At 39.9% G+C, this 19,489-nt stretch overlaps 1 protein-coding gene across 4 annotated transcripts in view; it reads left to right on the forward strand.

Annotated features, from left to right (window-relative positions):
- The window catches only part of HEPACAM2 (HEPACAM family member 2), a 41,916-nt gene extending 23,219 nt beyond the window's left edge, over nucleotides 1-18,697 (forward strand). The window contains exons 5-10 of one of the 4 annotated variants that reach the window (XM_045578432.1): nucleotides 9,161-9,286; nucleotides 9,372-9,396; nucleotides 9,489-9,526; nucleotides 10,797-10,870; nucleotides 14,166-14,275; nucleotides 14,692-15,215. In XM_045578432.1, the coding sequence (XP_045434388.1) occupies nucleotides 9,161-9,286; nucleotides 9,372-9,396; nucleotides 9,489-9,526; nucleotides 10,797-10,870; nucleotides 14,166-14,275; nucleotides 14,692-14,758 (440 nt within the window). In that variant the 3' untranslated portion in view covers nucleotides 14,759-15,215. Of the gene's footprint in view, nucleotides 1-9,160; nucleotides 9,287-9,371; nucleotides 9,397-9,488; nucleotides 9,527-10,796; nucleotides 10,871-14,165; nucleotides 14,280-14,691; nucleotides 15,216-17,814 lie in introns of those variants that run through there. The other 3 variants (XM_036429427.2, XM_036429428.2, XM_036429429.2) reach the window with 3 other exon arrangements.
- The last annotated feature ends 792 nt before the right edge of the window (nucleotides 18,698-19,489 follow it).

The raw sequence follows: 19,489 nt of genomic DNA on the forward strand, positions 1-19,489 counted from the left end.
CTGCCTAAAATATTTATATCTACCAAATTCCCATCTTTCTGAGCCTCCTCTTCTCTTAATAATGATAGTATGATATTATTCTTTTGTATGGTTTCATTTACTCCCCTGGTTTCATGAAACATTGGTGCATCCCAAACCTCTATCTTTAAAGCTCTAAAACTGTATACCTAGTTCCCTTCTAGATGTCTTCAGTTTGAAGTACCAAAGGCAGCATACAAGTCCAACATGTCAAAACTAAACCATTTTGTTTCCCTCCAAATTACTATTCTTTCTGTATTCCATGCTTAAGTGAATGGCCCGACTATCTATCAACCTGAGCCAGAAATATAAATGCCATCTCAGCCTCTTTTCTTGCGTATTGCCCTACCCAACATCCAATCACCAACTTTGTACATTCGTCTCCCTTCCTATTTTTCAGACCCATTCTTTTCTCTCCTTCTCCCTTCTTGTTTCTTTCCTTTCTTCTCCTTCTCCTTCAGCTCCTCCTACACATCTCCCACCTCCTCCTCTTTTACCTTCTTCTCCTTTTAATTCTTCCTCCGTTCCAATCCTATTCCTACTATGAAATAAGAAACCAGATTCCACTTAGAGCAGGTCTGGATAGGCAGCAGTGTTCAGGGTGCCTATGATTAGAGGAACAAGTTTGTAAAAGGAGCCACCATTAATAAGTACCTTCTCTAAGGATGTCTTCTCTTTCTCTGTCTTTATAGCTATGGTGCCTAGAATAATGCCATAACATAAAGTCAGTATATTTTGTTGAATAAGCAAGAAGATAATCCTTGTAATCAATGGGCTACATTTTTCAGTATGTGGCCCTTGGGCCGTGAGCATCAAGATTGCCTGCGGTGGTCTAATAATGTATTAGTATATTCATTAAGACACCTCAGACCTATTGGAGTAGGTTCTTGCAACTAGGATTCGAGAATCTGAATATTTAGCAAGCATATATGTGACAGCCTCTTATTTAAGGTGTTTCTCTCTATTGCCTATTGAATTTATTAAAAAATCTCTTAAAGAGCTATTAATAATTATGACTATCACAAACCTAAAGGCTAATAAGGAAATATATAGTGGTTGGAGTCCTGGAGTCTTTAAAGTTGAGAGTAATATTCATAATTGCAAAACCATCGGAGTACATTAGGATTTATATACCTGCATAGTGAGGTTTGGGGTTTTTTATATGAAGAAAATACCACACTCTCTAGAAGAATGCTAACCAGCAAACTTTCTGCAATGAAGGAAGCTAGAATTTGGTTATGCAACTGAGGAACTGGAATTTTACTTTATTGCATCTTTATTAATTTTAATTTAAATGTGCATACCCACATGTGTCTAGTGACTACCATATTGGACAATGCAGCTCTAGAGTTTTACCTGAATAATATTTCATTTGGGCAGTAGATAATGCAATTCCCTTATACTGTATATCCCAGACCTTACGTGTAAATAGGTGATATAAATCAAGCACTCATTCATTATTTATTTAGCACCTATTAGGGGCCAGATACTAAGGTAGGCATTGAGAATGACAGTTTAAAAAATAATTCCTGCTAGTAAGATGCTTATAACTTAATTTGGGTAGCAGGCATTTAAGCAGCTAAAGTGTGGCCTTTGCTTTCTATTTTGCCAGGTTTGTAATAGACTTAACGAGGTTTTTACCTCAGTGGGTAACAAAAACCTGATTTTGAAGCAACCCATAATTAAGCATATAAAAATCTTATCGGCAATCTGGATGTAATCTTAGACTTGTTCTTATGCTTATTGAAATAAAATCATGGTTATAATATGTAGCTATATACTTTTTCCCACTGCCTAAACTTTCTCCATTAATAAGTAGCCAAGTTATTTTCATAAGATCAGAAGCCCCCAGTATTTGATGAAGGTCTTATTACTAAGGTTCAAAAACAGCTACAGTCTTACTATCCAATAATTGCCTTTTGCAAATTCTAAAAAAAACCTGTTTGACCTGTACAAAGACCAGGCATTTGTTATTATAGTAAATAAGAGGAGCAGGTGCTTATTTTTCAGAGGGATTCAGGGTTGTCAACATTAGTGACCTCTTTGTGGTTTTTAAAAATATATTCCAACCCCCAACATCCTTAGAACTTTAAAGCAGTGGCCAGTGGCAAATAAAATGGGTAATATTGATGTATTTTTGTTAGGCATTTGATTTAAAAAAAAAAAAGTTTTCCAAATGAATAATAATCTCTGCAATGCAGATTAAGTGCAAACCAACCTACAGTAAAAAAAAAAAAAAAAAAAAAAAAAAAAGAACATCACTTGTAACTATCAATTGAACACTTACTGGCCATTCATTCTGATGTGCAATCTATATTAAGATCTGTGGAGAAATAGAAATAATTTTGAGGGATAACATATCTGCCTTTGAAATATTTACAGAACCAAGCTGTGTTTGGTGTAACTAGAATCAGGTTACAAGAAACAGATGAACCTCTTTATTTTTAATGAGGCACATAATGTGGCCAACCAAAAAGTCTCAGCAATAAAATGTAGAGGGCAAAGGAACAAGGAGTCAAAGATGACTCCGAGGTCACCAGTATGGAAAGAAAATAATGAGGTCAGGAAATAATCAAACGTTTTATTGGGGACTTTCAGTTTGGGAGAGGAAGGCTGGAGAAAGTCACAATTAGCTCTGTGTTTTCCTGCCTGTATAGAATGGTGCCTTCTACCTCTGTGGGCTACCAGTGTTATCTACTCTGAGATATTAATTGACCTTTCTGTATCACAGGGAGATATCTTACAGAAAACAGGGCAATGGTTAAGGTCACATAGCTATAAGGAATAAAATAATATCTGAATTCAAAGCCCTTGTTTCTAGCCACTATATAGTAAACTGTTTTTGATTGAGAATATCAATAAGACTGTGGTGTTTCTAAGAGGCATGTCACATATACAAGATAGTGTGCATTTTCTCATCATCTTATCCTATATACAAAGATACATTCCAGTTTGCCTGTGACATGTGTATATACTTCTACTAAGGAGAAATTAGAAAATATATGTAAGTAAAAATAATATCTAGAATATAAATTTCAAGGAAAGACTAGAAACTAAAATAGTTAATTAGCATCTGTATTTTGAAGAAAAAACAACAACACCTAATTAAAGACTTCCTTGAATGCAGGCATTACCACTTTTAAATTTTAATGGATCTAAATCACTATTGTGACATGTTATATATATATATATATATATATATATATATATATATATATATATAATGGAAGTACATGAGATTAAAATTTAAGTGTTCATGTTTAACGAAGACATGGAAATTATTAGAGTTCCTAAGATCCACAGGCCTGTATTTTGATATTTAGACATACTAGAGGTTTGTTGTTTTTTTTTAATTTGTATGTGATCCTGAGAAAGAATAGGAAAATGACGCATGGCAGGAAAATGAATTTACTAATTTCTTCCATCTATTTAGAAACTTCTCAGGATAAGATGTCCAGTAGGTGTATTTCACTTTGTCTCACGGAAGGAAACAACTAAGATAGAACTACATCCCTGGGAACTTAGGTGACATCCCGTGAGCATCTAGCACAGAATAACAGAATCTGTCAGATGGGGCCATGGTGGAGTGTGAACATAGCACCTCCCTCAACATGGCGCCTTCATCTCTGTAGGGACATGAATCAGCCGCGGTAATCAGTGGACATGTTGGATGTGAGAGATCTCCAAACTCCATTCAGGTCTAGAAATAAGCATGCTGCCTGGTAGCATATGGCTGTCCTGTTTGGGTGCAGTCTCTCAAACAGCCGGGTTGCGATACCATGGATACCACACCTCTTGCCCGTATTTACACTTCATATGTGATTTCCTTTTATTTGTTTGCCTAAGGAGGGGGCAAATAGCATTTGCACTAAGGCTTTGGTAAATGAGTCAATCATGTTTAAATAAGGGGGAGAATGGCATGCTATCATCTGAAGAGTAGAAACCTCTCTGAAAGGAGAAAGACTGGTGCTCCTGGAAGTGTCCAGAACTGCATTTAGGATCCATGGCAGCTTGGTCAGAATTTCCCTGCTGTCTTAAGTTGTGCTCTCTGAATGCACCTGCCTACAGCTGAGACTACAGCTATGCCCCTTGATTTTATCCTTGACCTGTTTGACACTTTTTATTTTGTGAAAGGGGGCAAATTTCAAATGTTAGACCTGGGAAATCTTGCATTTTCTGAGACAGAATGAAACCAAGGATTTGGACTGATGGGCGCTGGTCACTACAGGATGCTTCTCTGATGTAGGTCAAACAAGGGGAAGAGAGGCAAGAGGGCAATAAGGAAGGCTTCTAAAGAAAAAAAGGAGTAATGGAACAGGGAATGAGAGGGACCTTTTGTAGGTAGGACAGAATGTGTAAATTTGGTCATTTTAGCACATACATATCAAAGGTGAACAGCTTAAAATAGTGGAGAGGGGAGGAAATCTTACTTACCTAGTAGGAGATGTCCATTCATTATATGTTAAACCTACCGCCAGGCCTCAGAATCCCGAAAGTGCCAGCAAAGAGCTGACATATGCCAGAGCGTAATTTTACCATTAGAATGAGACGTGCTCGGAGATAACTACTAGCATATTTTCAAGTTTATAAATAAGGAGCAAAAAGCTGAGCCTACACTTAAATGTTTTTCTGCAGTTTTTCTCAGAGTCAAGTGCTTTGCAGAAAGTTGATTAGAATACATAAGCACTAACTATTTTTGAGGGGTCAGGGGGTATTAAATTTTGGTAAATCTTGTATGAAGGTAGTCTGGCCATCAAGAAGAGAAGAGTTAAAGCACATCAAGTCCGGTGTTAAAAAAGGTTAAAGGAAAAACTGAATATATAGGAATCTACCTGCCAATTACAGAACCATTCTTTACCCACAGGTTAGCAGGAAAAACTGAACTTGCAGTCAGAAAAGAAAAAAACAAAAACAAAAAACAAAAAAAACAAAAAAAAACTTATGTTCCTTGCTGACTGTGGCAAATATTTTAGTTTCTGTGAGATTTTTTTTTTTATCTGTTCCTAGAAATGGTGCTTTAATTTTTCTTGCTATTTTCATTATTATTGATGTGATATATCTATACCAAATAAATGGGGAAAATATTACATTTGGTTTTATATATACACTAGAGGCCCAGTACACGAAAATTTGTGTACTCAGAGGGCTCCCTCAGCCTGGCCTGCACCCTCTCACCATCCGGGACACTTCCAGAAGGGTCCCTAGGCCTGGTCTGAGATCAAGGACTATTGGGGCTTTCCTTCCCCGGGCTGCAGGCAGCTGACCCCACCCTGTCACTGCCACTGCTTGCCATATGTGCAGCACTGCCCCTCTTCCCCTGCTGGCAATAGGCTGGGGTGCAATGGGCCTCCCTCTTTCTTTGCTAGGGAGTAGGGCCATCCCTGTGAGGGGCCATCTGCTTACCTGATCACCCCTGCTGGTCTGCCTACCTGATCACCCCTAACCACTCTGCCTGCCTGATTTCCCTTATCTCCTGCTTAGGGGTGGGGCCATCCCAGAAAGGGGCCATTTGCCAAACTGATCTCCCCTTACTGTTTGCCTGCCTACCTGATTACCCCTAAGTGCTGGTCTGTCTACCTGATCACACCTAACCCCTCTGCCTCCCTGCCAGATTGCCCCTAATCACTTGCTTGGGGGCAGGGACAGTTTGGCAGGGGCTGTCTGCCTACCTAATCTCCCCTAACCACTTGTCTGCCTACCTAATCTTCCCTAACCGCTGGTCTGCCTACCTAATCTCCCTTCACCGCTGGTCTGCTTACCTGTCTGATTGCCCCTAACCACTTGCTTGGGGTGGGGACAGTCCAGCAAGGGCCTGTCTGCCAACTTGATCTCCCTTAACCACTTGCCTGCCTACTTGATCACCCCTAACTGCTGGCCTGCCTACCTGATCTCCCCTAACCACTTGCATTCCTACCTAATCATCCCTAAACCCTCTGCCTGCCTGCCTGATTGCCCCTAACCACTTGCTTAGAGGTGGGGCCAGCATTGACTTCCAATTGGTCAGCCTTTGGTTGTTACTGGTTGTTATGACCCAGGGTTTTTATATATTAGGATAATGCTCAACAAAATCATCCTGATCCTGTGAGAATCAATTAGCTTTATTGGGAATTAAAAATAGAGTATTGAATGTTTTATTATCATTTCTAAATTATGTGCTACACATCCTTTATATCAATAGAAATTATAACATATATATTATATACACACACACACATGCACACTCAAGTTTTTGAGACTCGGTTACTAGCATGTAATGGATTCATGTCATATTCACGTAATAAACTTCAAATAAAACTCTCTGGCTGCCCCAAATCATATAATAACAGAGCAACAGAGAACTTAAAAATCAATCTCTCTAACCTCCTCATTTTACTAATGTGGAAATCCAGACCTTCAGAGTCAAGTGGCTTCAGCCAAAGTTGCCCAGCTCTTTCAAGAGAACAAACCTGTAAGGTAGGAGGGCAGTCTGAAGAAAGGCTGAGACTTCACAAAGAGGTCACCCAAGTGCTAAAGTAGTTCCAAATTCAACTTTCTAACAGTGGGAGCATGTAAAGTGTTCTATGAATTATTAACAAGTAGAACAGATAATCCCCATAAGTTTTATGATGTTCTAGACTGATCTAGAATCAATAAATTACCATTCTGTTCACTTTTTAAAGATTTTTATTGATTGATTTTAGAGAGAAAGGGAGAGAGAGAAAAACATTGATTTGTTGTTTCACTTACTTATCCACTCATTGGTTGGATCCTGACCAGGGATTGACTCTGCAACCTTGGCATATCAGGACGATGCTCTAACCTAAACCACTTGCATTCATTTCTTCCACCCAGAGTCAAAAAGAGCTTAATTAAAATCTGTTTAAAGGCAAGAATGTTACACAAGTATTGTCATCCCATAAAAAGAACATTTTAAAAGCACAATTCTCTGAATGCATATAAAAAATTTATAAACTTTTCATCTGAGATGGTAAAGACTTTAATAATGAAAAACAACCTGCTTAACTCTTAAAGACTTAAAGAGCATATATGATCAGCACAGTATGGGAAAATTAGAAAAGATAGAATGATTTCTATGACTTTTTAACTAGAGTTTGACATATATGATCTATACCACATTATAAAAAGTCTAGAGGCCCGGTGCATGAAATTCATGCATGGGGGGTGGGGGAGCACCCTCAGCCCAGATGTTGTACACATGTTGTCCTCTTCAATCCAGGACCCCTGCAGGCGTCTTCAAACTACGGCTCGCGGGCCACATGCGGCCCGCAGAGGAGTCTGATCCGGCCCGCCAGGTTTTTTGGGCAGTGAGCGCAGCCAAGGTGTTACAGTAGGAATTAGTAGTTCATATAGTCCGGCCCTCCAGCTCTCTGAGGGACCGTGATCTGGCCCCCACTTTAAAAAGTTTGAAGACGCCTGCCTTAGGGGATGTCCGACTGCCATTTTAGACAGCTGACTCCTAATTGCTCACCTGCCTCCCTGCCTGATCACCCCTAACTGCCCCCCTTGCCAGCCTGATCACCCCTAACAGCCTCTGCTTGCTGACCTGATTGCCCCAAACTGTCCCTCCTGCCAGCCTGGTCACCCCCAACTGCTCCCCCTGGTTGCCTGGTCACCCCCAACTTCCCCCCTGCCAACCTGGTCTCCCCCAACTATCCCCCCCCCCAGCCAGCCTGGTTGCTCTCAACTGCCCCCCCTGCCAGTGTGGTCACCCCACACAGCCTGCTGATCAGTTGTTTGGTTGTCTCTCACTAAACCCCTGCTGACCTGGTTGCCCCACACAGCCAGCTGTTCAGTAGTCTGTCCTGTTGTTTCAATTGTGACGGCCCCTGGCTTTTTATATATTAGGATTCTGAGAAGGTGAAAAGTGAAAGTGTTTAAGTGGAAAGCCAAGAGAGTGTATATAGTTCCACAGTGAAAAAAGAGAAAGATTAAGGTTTCCTCCTTATCTCAGCTGTTGGAGACCTCAGCAGAGGTTTTATGTTGAAAGATGAGAGTGCAGGCTGGATATTTATTGCTGAGCCAAGTGGCCACACTCACATTCTCCAGGCTGTTAACACCCCTGTGGAATAGAAGTGACATTCCATGACTTTCACTCCCCATTAACCTGGACAGAGACAGGCAACTTCCATGACTCATTTCCATATCAATATCTCAATCACCTGATAAAATGAAAGACACATGTTACTGCCATTTGTTGGAAGTCACAACTACTCCCCACTTTATAGATAAACTCTATGATAGTCTGGAACTAATGTTAACATTACCCAGGTTAGTAAGTTATGTTAAAATAACATCAAAGTGAGGCAGCAAACATGTCAAGAGCCTGGAACCTCCTCTGACTCTGCCACTTACTGAGTCACCTTGAGGAAGTCTCAGTTTCCTCATCTGTAAGAGAGGATAATAATAATAATAATAATAATATCCCCCTAATAAGATTAGTATAAATATTCAGTGGCTCAGTGTTTCATGTATTCTTAGAAGAGAGCTTGACATATTGTAAGCAGTAGGCAGATGTTAACTATTAGCGCTATATTTTATATAGGAATGCTAATGGAAGGAATGACTTGCAAAAAAAGGGAATTTTAGTCATAAAGAGGGACTTTAAATATTTTAATAATCATATATACATTCTATTTTAGGAATTAAATTTATTTATTGGTCAAAATTTAATAAAGTGCCTTTAAAATAAACACCTCCCCTTTCACACATTTAATCAGATACCACCTCCCTAGAAAATTCACATACCCAAGCCATATTGAAAGAGTGAAATGGAAGGAGAGAGAGAACAACTTAGCTTCTGGGGATGTTGTACACACGGGATCATGGTGGCAAATGCTATTGAAAATTATGACATAAAAAAAAAGTATGACATTGGCTATTTGATATATGTAGTACAACTTATCAGTATTATTGTGGGCAACTCACCACATTTCCAATCATGCATGTCCTCAGAGTGATTGGAAATGTCCTTTAGAATACTGCATATTCTAAAATAAGTGCATTCCTCTCATTTCATCTCTCATTAATATTCTCTTTCACATAAATATTCAGTAGTGTCTTATTTAAGATGAAACATGAACAAGTCAAATTTATTATTGACCTTCAATAAAAAATATTAAAACTGTATTTTCCTTTCATTTAGGACTAGAGAAGCTTGCACAAAAAGGAAAGTCATTGTCCCCTTTAGCAAGTATAACTGGAATATCACTCTTTTTGATTATATCCATGTGTCTTCTTCTTTTATGGAAAAAATATCAACCCTACAAAGGTAGGTGAAAATTAGAAAAACATTCTAAATGGCATTTATAAGTACTAAAAAGTATCTTACTGTGTTTTTTCTCTCTTGGTTTCAGTTATAAAACAGAAGCTAGAAGGAAGGTAATGTATATGTTCCAATGAAAATAATTTTTTTCTTAGATGCTTTTTCCTCAGTTGTTAAGACTGACAGAAATATCAATTTGTCTTTTCAGGCCAGAAACCGAATACAGAAAAGCACGAACATTTTCAGGTAATGGCCAGGCTGAAAGGGGTTATTCTCAATGTAATGTGTATTAATGAATAGTATTGATATGAATCATTATATATAAAGTGCTAATGAACTAATAGAATTCACATAAGCTAATACTGTTGTCATACTAACAGTCCCTTACCTTTGACTATTTCCTTGATTTTATGTACAGTAAGTCGCACAAGTCTGTAAGACAAGCACTCTTAAAAGTGAAAGGCACTCAACTCCATTTTACAGGCATGAGCACCAAGGCTCAGAGAGATTAAGTTACTTGCCCACTGCCAGGAGTTCTGAATCCTATTCCATTTCCACCGATCCTATTATTATTTTGAAAATTGCCCAGGGTTCCCTCACTTTGTGAATTCCAAAGGCAGATACAGTGCTGGGGGCTCCATCCCAGGGAGAAGAAATTGAGGCTCCAAGGTTTGCTGCTTCTTTGTCCTCAGTCCTCACTACTGACTCCCTACTGAGCTGTTCATCGTTAACAATGGGACTTGGAATCACACAGAGCTGGGTTTTATTCCCATAAATGCCACTTTCCCCCAGCATCACCTTGGGAATATTCTTTTTCTTGACCTCAACTTCCTCATCTATAGAATAAAGAAAATAACTTCCCTTCAGGATTGCTCTGAGAATTAAATAGCATGTGAGTGGCGTGCGTAATATGATGCCTGGATGCTTAGTAAATATGGGTCTTCCTCCTCTTATCTAGTCCTTTCTCACAGATGACGGAATATTGGAGCTATGAAAGGCCTCAAAAAGGCCCCAGGTTCCTCTTCACCACACCATTCCTGTCATTTTTTAGATGATAGTTTAGTGATCTTGACATCATACTGTATTTTATTTTGTATGTATAGGCAGCTACAGTTACCTTTTTATTTTATTAGTTCTGGTGGTCTCTGTTAGATCCAGGGGGTGCAGTAGATAGATATTATGAGTGGAGGAAGAGCTGCAGCGACTGCCAGACTGAGCCTTGGTGGCTGTAAGTCTCTGTAACCTACAAGTCAGCCCACGTGTTTATTTGAATATAGAATACGCTGTTCCCACATCAAGCTTTAAGAATACTTGTCCCAATTCAGTTTCAGTTCTCAGCTGCAGAAGGAGTGATTTCCAACGCTGCTCAGCATCCATACGGCTATAGGGACTGGGGAAATCGGTTGCTTACACATACCACTTGAAGCAAACAATAAAAATAAGTTTTACAAGGGCTTAAACAACAGCAGCAAGTTGAGGCGTCTGGTTTTTAAGTAGTATTTGTTTTCTGTTTCAGGCCATGAAGATGCTCTGGATGACTTCGGAATATACGAATTTGTGGCTTTCCCAGATGCTTCTGGTGTTCCCAGGGTTGGTTTCCCCAGTGGCTGATTAGCTGAAAAGTAGAATTCTGCTTGGGCAGAAGTGTCAGCCGCTCTCCTTTGAGCGCTGGGCAGTGCAGGTCAGATGGCTGCATCCCCCCGGCAGCAGTATGGCTCACTGTGGCTGGATCTGAGGAGCTAAGCATCTTCCTTAGACTTTATAAATAAGGCTGACACAAGAAAGGAAGTGACACTGATCCATAAACATTATTTGCCTGGTAAGCCCATGGGCAAGAGATAACTAGGTAGAAGGTCAAGAGAACAGAATCCATCGGGAGTCAGGAGACCCTGGTTGAATCATTCCGCACCACTGCATGGACTGCAACCTGTCACTTCATCTATCTCTCCCCCTCAGCTTCCCCTGCCCGTCCCCCTCATATTCCTTGAGGTCATTGCAAAGATGACTGATCATACCCTTGAAAAATACCTTATGCTCTTCATAAGAAAGGCACAATGTAAACTCAAAATAAGCAAGTAGGCATCTTTATTTTTATCGTAAAGGTGCCTGAGATGTGAGAGGGGGAACTTTAATACAGTTGAAGCCTTTATTTTCTTCTTCTTCTTTTTTGTCCAGCCATCAAAGGCAAGATTTTTTTTAAGAAATCGGTTTTGTTTCACAGCATGCAGAATGTTTTTCTGAGCTATCAGCTCATTGACATCTGTATAGATTTATGTAGGGTCAATCTTTTCTCGGCTTTCTTTATTCTCCTATGATCCTTCACTTAAGGAAGGGGGTATAAACAGACTGCTTGCTTCTGGGTGGCCTAACACTATTTGTTGTTTACGGTGGTTACCTCACTTGTTCAGAGAATTCTATCAGTGTAAGGTTCATCCAGTAAGTTTTCTGGCCACAGACTTTATTTCACAAATACCATGTAGTGGAGGGGGGACTGACTGGATCCCATCCTCCTAAAGGTGGGTGAGTAGTGCTCGTGCCCACATCACCACAGAGGAAGGGCGGGACTGCATAGCAAAAGCTCTGCAAAACCCTAGTCGATCTCAGACAAGATTGGCTCACCTCTCACTTCTACAACCGCAAACGCAAAAATAAGTATTTGGTGGATCAGCGATTTCAAACAGCCTCCCGCCATGGCAGAAAGTAACCCTTCGGATAGGAGTGGCCTTTACGTGGAAGAGCAGAAAACTGAAGAGCTGATAAGACTTGGAGCTGAATTTTCGAAATTAAGAGTTTCTTTCTTTTAAAACAGGCAGTTTTCATTCCTAGGAATTCATTAGAGTGAGATCTAAAGTAAGAAACTTAACGTTTAGCCTTGTAATTAATCAGCATTCAGTTTGAAGATTTTATTGGGAGGACTTCTATTTGCTGGAAATGATACAATTGGCAAGAACTTGAGGAGACAAATGAGTGCTTTCATTGCATACCAGAAGCCCCAGTTATTTCTGTCACAAGTAGAATAACTTTATTTGAAGCTATGTCCATCTTTATTTGAAGCTATGTTCAAAGCTGAAACTCCTAAGTAATCAGCTGAGGTTCTTCACTGGTGCCAGGTGCCTGAAGAAGTGAGAAATCAAAGCAACAACGGCAGGCGGAGGAGAAGGGTGAGGACCAGAACATATGTAGGAAGGAGAAGAAGCCAGAAAGGCAATTGTGTGCGAAGATTAGCAGCAAAATGCAATGGCTTGGAGAAGAAAAGGAGAAATAACACCAAGATATGAAAATTGAAATTAAGGGAAATACATTGAATTACTAACTTTTTGAGTTTAAAAAAAATATATTGGAATTGCCTCCTACCTGGTAGTGGTACGTGTGCAGTGAAATGCTCTCCTCTCTCTACTTGCTGTACATGTCCCTGTCCCTATAACTCCTCTTTCAGAAGTGGGACAAGAAGCAATGGCATGAAATCGACCAATTTATTATGTGTTAACAGCACTAATATTAGGTTAGCTAAGTTAGTTATTATCTATAGACTGCTCTTACCATGGGCCCTGAACACCTCCATACCAAAGAAAATCAAGAGTGGATCTCAAGTACAAACTGTAAGCCAAAATCTCCTTCACACACATACACAAAATATGACAAATCACATATTCTAGGGCTGCCCGTGCCAGCTTCAAGCAAGTGGAATGGAAACAGTCAGTTTCCAGAAAAACATAAAGCTAAGATGTTCCAATATAACCTAGCAAGCCAAGCTGGGATAAGAGAACTTTCGGATGATTTATCAATTGAAAAGAGTCCTAGGTAGAGGTACAGAAAGTTATCACAAATGGGACAAATAGGAGGAGTTTGGAATATGAAGGGAAACCAGACTTTATAACTGGAAGGCAGTGTTTACAAAATTTAATTATTAAATCAAGGTATAGAAGTTATGAATTCATTTCAATCAAATACATGTTGGTTTTTAACTAGGCAGAAATACACTACAATACTTTCACATTCACCCAAGCCTTTTAGTCTGTAGAGCCCCTTACAACATTCAAACTTAAACATCTCCCCCTGTGAGTTCTTTATTTCTTGGTAATGGCTTTACTAACTTGCAATGTGATGAGGGCTTTTATCTTAAATGGTTCAAAAAGTTAATCAAGATGTAATATAAAAGATTGGAAGTCTGGTGCATGATATTCATGCACTTGAGGTTGGGGTGGGGTCCCTCAGCTTGGCCTATGCCCTCTCGCAGTCTGGGACCCCTCGGAGGATGTCTGCTAAGCTAGCAGGTGGACATCCCTCTCACAGTCCGGGATCCCTCGCCTGTCTGCTCGATGCTCCTTACCGCTGGGTCCACTGATCCTTAGTGCTGCAGCAGAGGTGGAGGCGGGAGAGGCTCCCACCACAGCTGCTGTGTTCACCAGCTACAAGCCTGGCTTCTGGCTGAGCAGCACTCTCCCTGTGGGAGCACACTGACCACCAGGGGGCAGCTCCTGCATTGAGCATCTGCCCCTTAGTGGTCAGTGCGCATCATAGTAACCTGTCGTTCTAGTCATTCCACCATAATGGTCGCATAGGCTTTTATTATATAGTTAATAATATGTGCTCTCTGATTTTGCCATTCTTTCTTTCTATTATAGTTCCTTCACAATACTGACAACTTTTGTCTTAAAATGATAGCTTTGTCAAGCTATTCCTCCTCTGACCTCATAGTTATGCTGCTACACTAAACACCATAGGATATATGCAAGGGACTATAGCAAGGAGGAACTGAGTGTTGTAGGGAAGAGAAATAGTTCTAATTCTCTATTCATCACTACAGCTGTTTGCAACTTTGCAGCAGAGTGGAAATAATATGTGCTAGTCTGCTAATTATTTTTTAATGTGCTACATTTTCTAGATGCCCAATAGGTCTGTTCCAGGCTCCGATGGTGTATCAGGGCAAGATTTTCACAATACCATTTATGAAGTTATTCAACACATCCCTGCCTTACAGCAAGACCATCCAGAGTAAGTATGAACCTTGGAGGGGCCCTGCATTCAGCCCCCGCTTTCCCCAGAATTTGTTGTAAGTCTCAGCAGAAAATATTAAAATGGGAAATTATAGCTGCTGTGCATAGTTCCCCACCTGAAAATAATCTTAAACAAAACAGGCAAACACTCACTATCTTCTAGGGCCATGCACTTGGGCCAGTGGAGGAAAGGGAGATCTAGAATCCAGCACTTCCCACAAGGAATCCACATCTGGGTATGATAGGTGTCTTCAGGCCAGTGCTCAAGCCACCTTATCTTGATGACTTTCCAGTGACTATGGTGGTTTTTAGAACCGATGATCTGTCCCTATGAATAGGACCAGAAAAACAACCACAAAATAACCTACAACATGTGCTCCACACTGTCACCCCCAAATACCCAACCTCTTACAGACTGGACGCAGGCTACTCCCGAGTGAACCGGACCACAGTGAGGACTGGCCTCCCACCGAGAGGATAAAACCTTCGCTGAGGGCAATGCCAGGAAACTGCTTACCCGGTTAACCTCAGGAGTAGCACTGATGATTCCCCAACCTTCCCAGCCTCCGAGAAGCTAAACCTACAGCCTTTTGAAATAATGAAACGAACTTCCCTTTTTTGTGGTCTTTAGCTGCCTACAGGCATAACTGCCACAAATCATCTTCCATCATTTCTTTGTCATTTATTGACTTTGAAAAGAAACATCAATAACCACACACAGGAACTTTCCCTCTGGCAAAAAATAACAATACCACAGTTCTAGTGAAGCAATTCATGCACACCCCTGGGTAAATACGAAAAATAAGAGCTAGCAATGGATGGATGCATGGGAAATCAGCATGCAGGGAGGAGACCCAGTCCTGGGAGCTATGTGGTCATTTATGGACTAAGTAAGTGGCACCTCCAAGGACCCCATCAGTGCATTCCTTCTTGTTCCAGGGAACCTGGAGAAAAGGGAGTTGATAGATCCTCCCTTCCCCCAACTGGTGGGCGGAGTATGACATATGACATAACCTGCAGCCGGAAATACACATGGTTAGTCCATATAAGGTACATGGTTAGTCACTCAGGTATTTCCCGGCTGCTTGTTACGTCATACTCCGCCCACCAGTTGGGGGAAGGAAAGATCTATCAGGAGTCAAGTAATTTAGGAGCAGACCCTGATGCAGCGAGGAACTTCTGGTTTAAAAACTGCACTAAAGCATACTTTTAATCTCATATACAGAGTGGAATATTATCCCATGACAATAAGAAAAAAACAACTCTCTAAAATTATATCTAACTGGATCAGAAAATTAAGAGATACTTTTCTTTGTTTAATATAAGGAAATAGAAAGAATGTTGAGAGTTTGTCTGCTTCCTAATTTTCAGATTGTATCCAATTAAAAATGTTATCCTACTTAAATTCATTTGTTTTTCCCCATGTCCTTTGTTCTGCATTATCTATTGTTCTAATTAGAATGCAAACAAATCAAATGAAAGCTTGAGATTTGTCTTTTAAGGCTCCCCATAATGAAATAAATTCCCATCTTAAACTGTGGAATATGGCAGCTGCAATTTCTGAAGCACAAAATGATGAGGTTGGTTTTGCATGTGGGGGGGCGGGGGGGAAACCCACACTAATCTCCAAATAAAAAAATCTCCCGCTTGGATGAGAATGCTTTCAGACATGAATAATATCTTTACAACTTTTTGGAAATAGAAAACTTTATTTCAGAAATAAGCTTCGGAGGCAGAAATGCTCTTTTCAAGCACTTAAAAGGGCTGTTCCGAACTGCGACTGAGGATGCGCTTCCTCCAGGGCGCCCAGGAACACCAACTTACCTTCCCAGCCCTCATGCCCCGCCCCCCCCCCCCATCCCCATCTCCGGCCTCTCTCTTCTCACCAACCTCCCCCCCTCAGAGTCCTCCTGTCCCACTGTGTGTCTGTCTTCCAGCACCTCTCTTCCTTCACCTCCATTCTTTGTCGCCCCTCTGACTCTGCCCTTCTCTTTTTCTTTCTTTCTCCGTAAGGCTGTCTCCCTTCTCTGTGATACCTCTTCTAAAACTGTCCTCCTCTGTCTCTCTTCCAACCCATTCTAGAGGGGAGCCACCATGTTTCACATTGCTATTTTCCTCCAATAGAGATGTATGGTAACTATTCTACATTTTAAAAAATAAACAGGTAGGATATTTTCTTTTTATTCTATCAGAAACTGTTTTTTGCACTTATCTTATTTACAGTCCACCCACAAACATTTCCAGGACGTTAATTATGTGCTAGGGGTAGAGATTAAATGAGACTCAGTCTTGTAAGGATTTCTTACTTTAGTGGGTTCCTATTTGCTTATTTTAACTAAGGACTAGTGATCCTTAGTAGAATAAATATTCCTCAGTAGAATAAACATGGCCCTAAACATACAGAGACCATTTTTCTCTCCTGATTGCCTGTGGTTTTATGCTCTAGGCCCAATTAAATGCAAAGATCAATTTCATGAATAATGCAGTATTTCTGTGGTTAGTGAAACTCCCACACCCCTCGTTCCCAAGGTGAATATGCCAACTTTGGTAAAAAAAAAAAAAAAAAAAAAAAAGTCCTAACTTACTTTCCTTTACTTCTGACAGTTGCTTCTAAGATAGGAAAGACAGCCAAAAAGTTTTGTTCTTTGGCTCTTCTCACAGTGTTGTTTTCAAACTACATGTGTTTATTACCTAATTGGACAGGGTTTAAACAAACTGGTAGGTTGACCTGTGTCCATATGCTAAAACTCAGCCCAATTATTTGTGCATTGAACTTGTGGCTGCATTTATTTAAATGCTGTTTGTTGACTTCATTAATTGACTCCAAGAATGGCTGTTGGGATATTACAAAAAACAGGCCATTCAAGCAGGGAAATCTTTAGTTTCTTTGTTTTTTTTAATTTAATTAATTAATTTATTTATTTTTACATATTTTATTGATTTTTCCCCCTCCCTCCCTCCCACACATCCCCTCCCTCTCCAGAGCTTTATGTCCATTGGTTGTACTTATATGCATGTATACAAGTCCTTCAGTTGATCTATTATCTCCCCCAGATCCTCCTCCCCTCCCCGCTGAAATTTGACAATCTGCTTGTTGGTTTACTGTCTCTATATCTATCTTTTGGTTCATCAGTTTATAATGATCTTTATTATCCACAAATGAGTGAGGTCATGTGGTGTTTCTCTTTCATTGATTGGCTTATTTCACTCAGCATGATGTTCTCCAATTCCATCCAGGTTGCTGCAAATGATGAGAATTCCTTCTTTTTATGGCAGCATAGTATTCCATTGTGTAGATGTACCATAGTATTTGGATCCAATCATCAAAGCAGGGAAATCTTTAGTTTCAAAAATAAACTATCTACAGAATTTAGTGATTACTTACTCCGTACTTTTTAGCTTATAAATTTAATTTTCTTGAACTAGTTCCAAACATTATTTGCAGCTATGGAAAGAGATAAAAGGATATAAGGTTCTTCTACCTTTAGAACTAGAAATCTATAAAATATGTCACATATGTTAACATCTCTTTGCCAGGTGAGCACTCACAGGTAAGCAGTGCACCAGACTGAAATAATGAAGGAATGTTTTGAGGAAAAACAGTGGAAATGTATATGCACCTGGAATCGGTGAAGAAATCAAGCTCAATACATCTTGATCCTTTTAAACACAGACTAGAGTCATTTATGAAAATTGGTCTGCCGGTTTCCCTGCATACTCAGAATGCACCGAGCACTGTGCTACAGAGGAACGTGGCTGGGAAAGGGAAAGGTCCTCCGTGGATCGTCTTCACCGTGCTGACTGACAGAAAGGAAAACCTGGGACTTTCCAACTGGCCTTTTCGTATCAAGCTTCTTTAAAAAGCACAGTTAGTTCTAACCTATATACTTTCACTTTCACCAATCTGACAGTCACATCGAACTGACAAATGTGGAAACTTTATAGATGTAAAAATTTAGCATGTTCTGTCTTATTAAATTCTCATAACTGTTCAGATTGCTATATTTATGTATTTTTATTCCATTCCCGAACTTCCTTCTTGCTCTTTGTACCATAGAATGATGGTTGTCACAGAAGCAAGACTGTGCCTTTTCCTAGGTTGTCAATCACCAGTGGTGTTTTTGAAAAGACATAAAAGGTTGAAGGAAATGACTCATTAAAGTATTTTTTATTTTTGTTCAAGAAAAGTTGGATTCAAATAAATTATTCTGGGTTTTTGCGGGGGGGGTTTTTTTGTTTGTTTTTTTGTGTTTTTTTTTTTTTTTTTTTTGCTTTTATATGGCTTTGATTCTTTGTCTTGTAGAGTAAAAAAAAATACATAAAAGTCAGATAGTAGAATTAGTTTTTGTATCCTTATTTCTCAATGTGCAATTAAGTGTAAATTACAGAGAACTGTTAAAATAACCATCTTGCCCTCTCACATCTATCTTTTTTCAGGCTTGAAATGTTTACTCCATTGAATTGTTGATTCTGGGAAAGGTTTCCTTCCTTGTATGTTGCTGCATTTTTAAAAATTAGAAGCCAAATGGCAGAATTAGATAACATCATCCCACAAACCCCAAATGAAATAACTGGTTCACGTAACAATCATCACTAGGCAAGATTGCTAGATGAAATGTACCAGGTAAAACCATTAGATCAGTGATCAGCAAACTGTGGCTCGCAAGCCGCCACAGCTTGCCGCTCTGCTGACTAATGGGTTTGCCGACCACTGGGATAGGGGCTTAATCACAAGGAACAACAGCCTGTAATTATTAGAACCGAGAGTCTAGGTCAGTGGTCAGCAAACTCATTAGTCAACAGAGCGGCAAACTGCACTAGATAACCAAGGATCGGGTTGCAGAGATTGAGAAGAAGGTGGTCTGGGGCCTAGAGACAAGCAGGTATACAGAGTGGCAATAGCCAACTGTTCCAGGTGCCCTGAGGCCCACAGGATGGGAACAGAATAGTCATCTAAGTCTTGTAGGTCTTGAAGATGAAATTTAATATCTTCAATGTGTTTAGTCACATTGGCTGCAAACACTCTGTTCTGGCAGTGCTATCCTTTAGGGTTTTATTTCACCCAAATAAAGGTAGAAACAACCTAAATATCCAACTATTGGGGATTTTTAAATAGTGTGAATGATACTATACCCATACAATAGTTCATACTGCAATTACAAAAAGAAGAAGAAGAAGAAGAAGGAGAAGGAGAAGGAGGAGAAGGAGAAGG

Source organism: Pipistrellus kuhlii, unplaced genomic scaffold (genome assembly GCF_014108245.1).
Source record: "Pipistrellus kuhlii isolate mPipKuh1 unplaced genomic scaffold, mPipKuh1.p scaffold_m20_p_10, whole genome shotgun sequence".
In the NCBI taxonomy this organism is placed as follows: Eukaryota; Metazoa; Chordata; class Mammalia; order Chiroptera; family Vespertilionidae; genus Pipistrellus; species Pipistrellus kuhlii.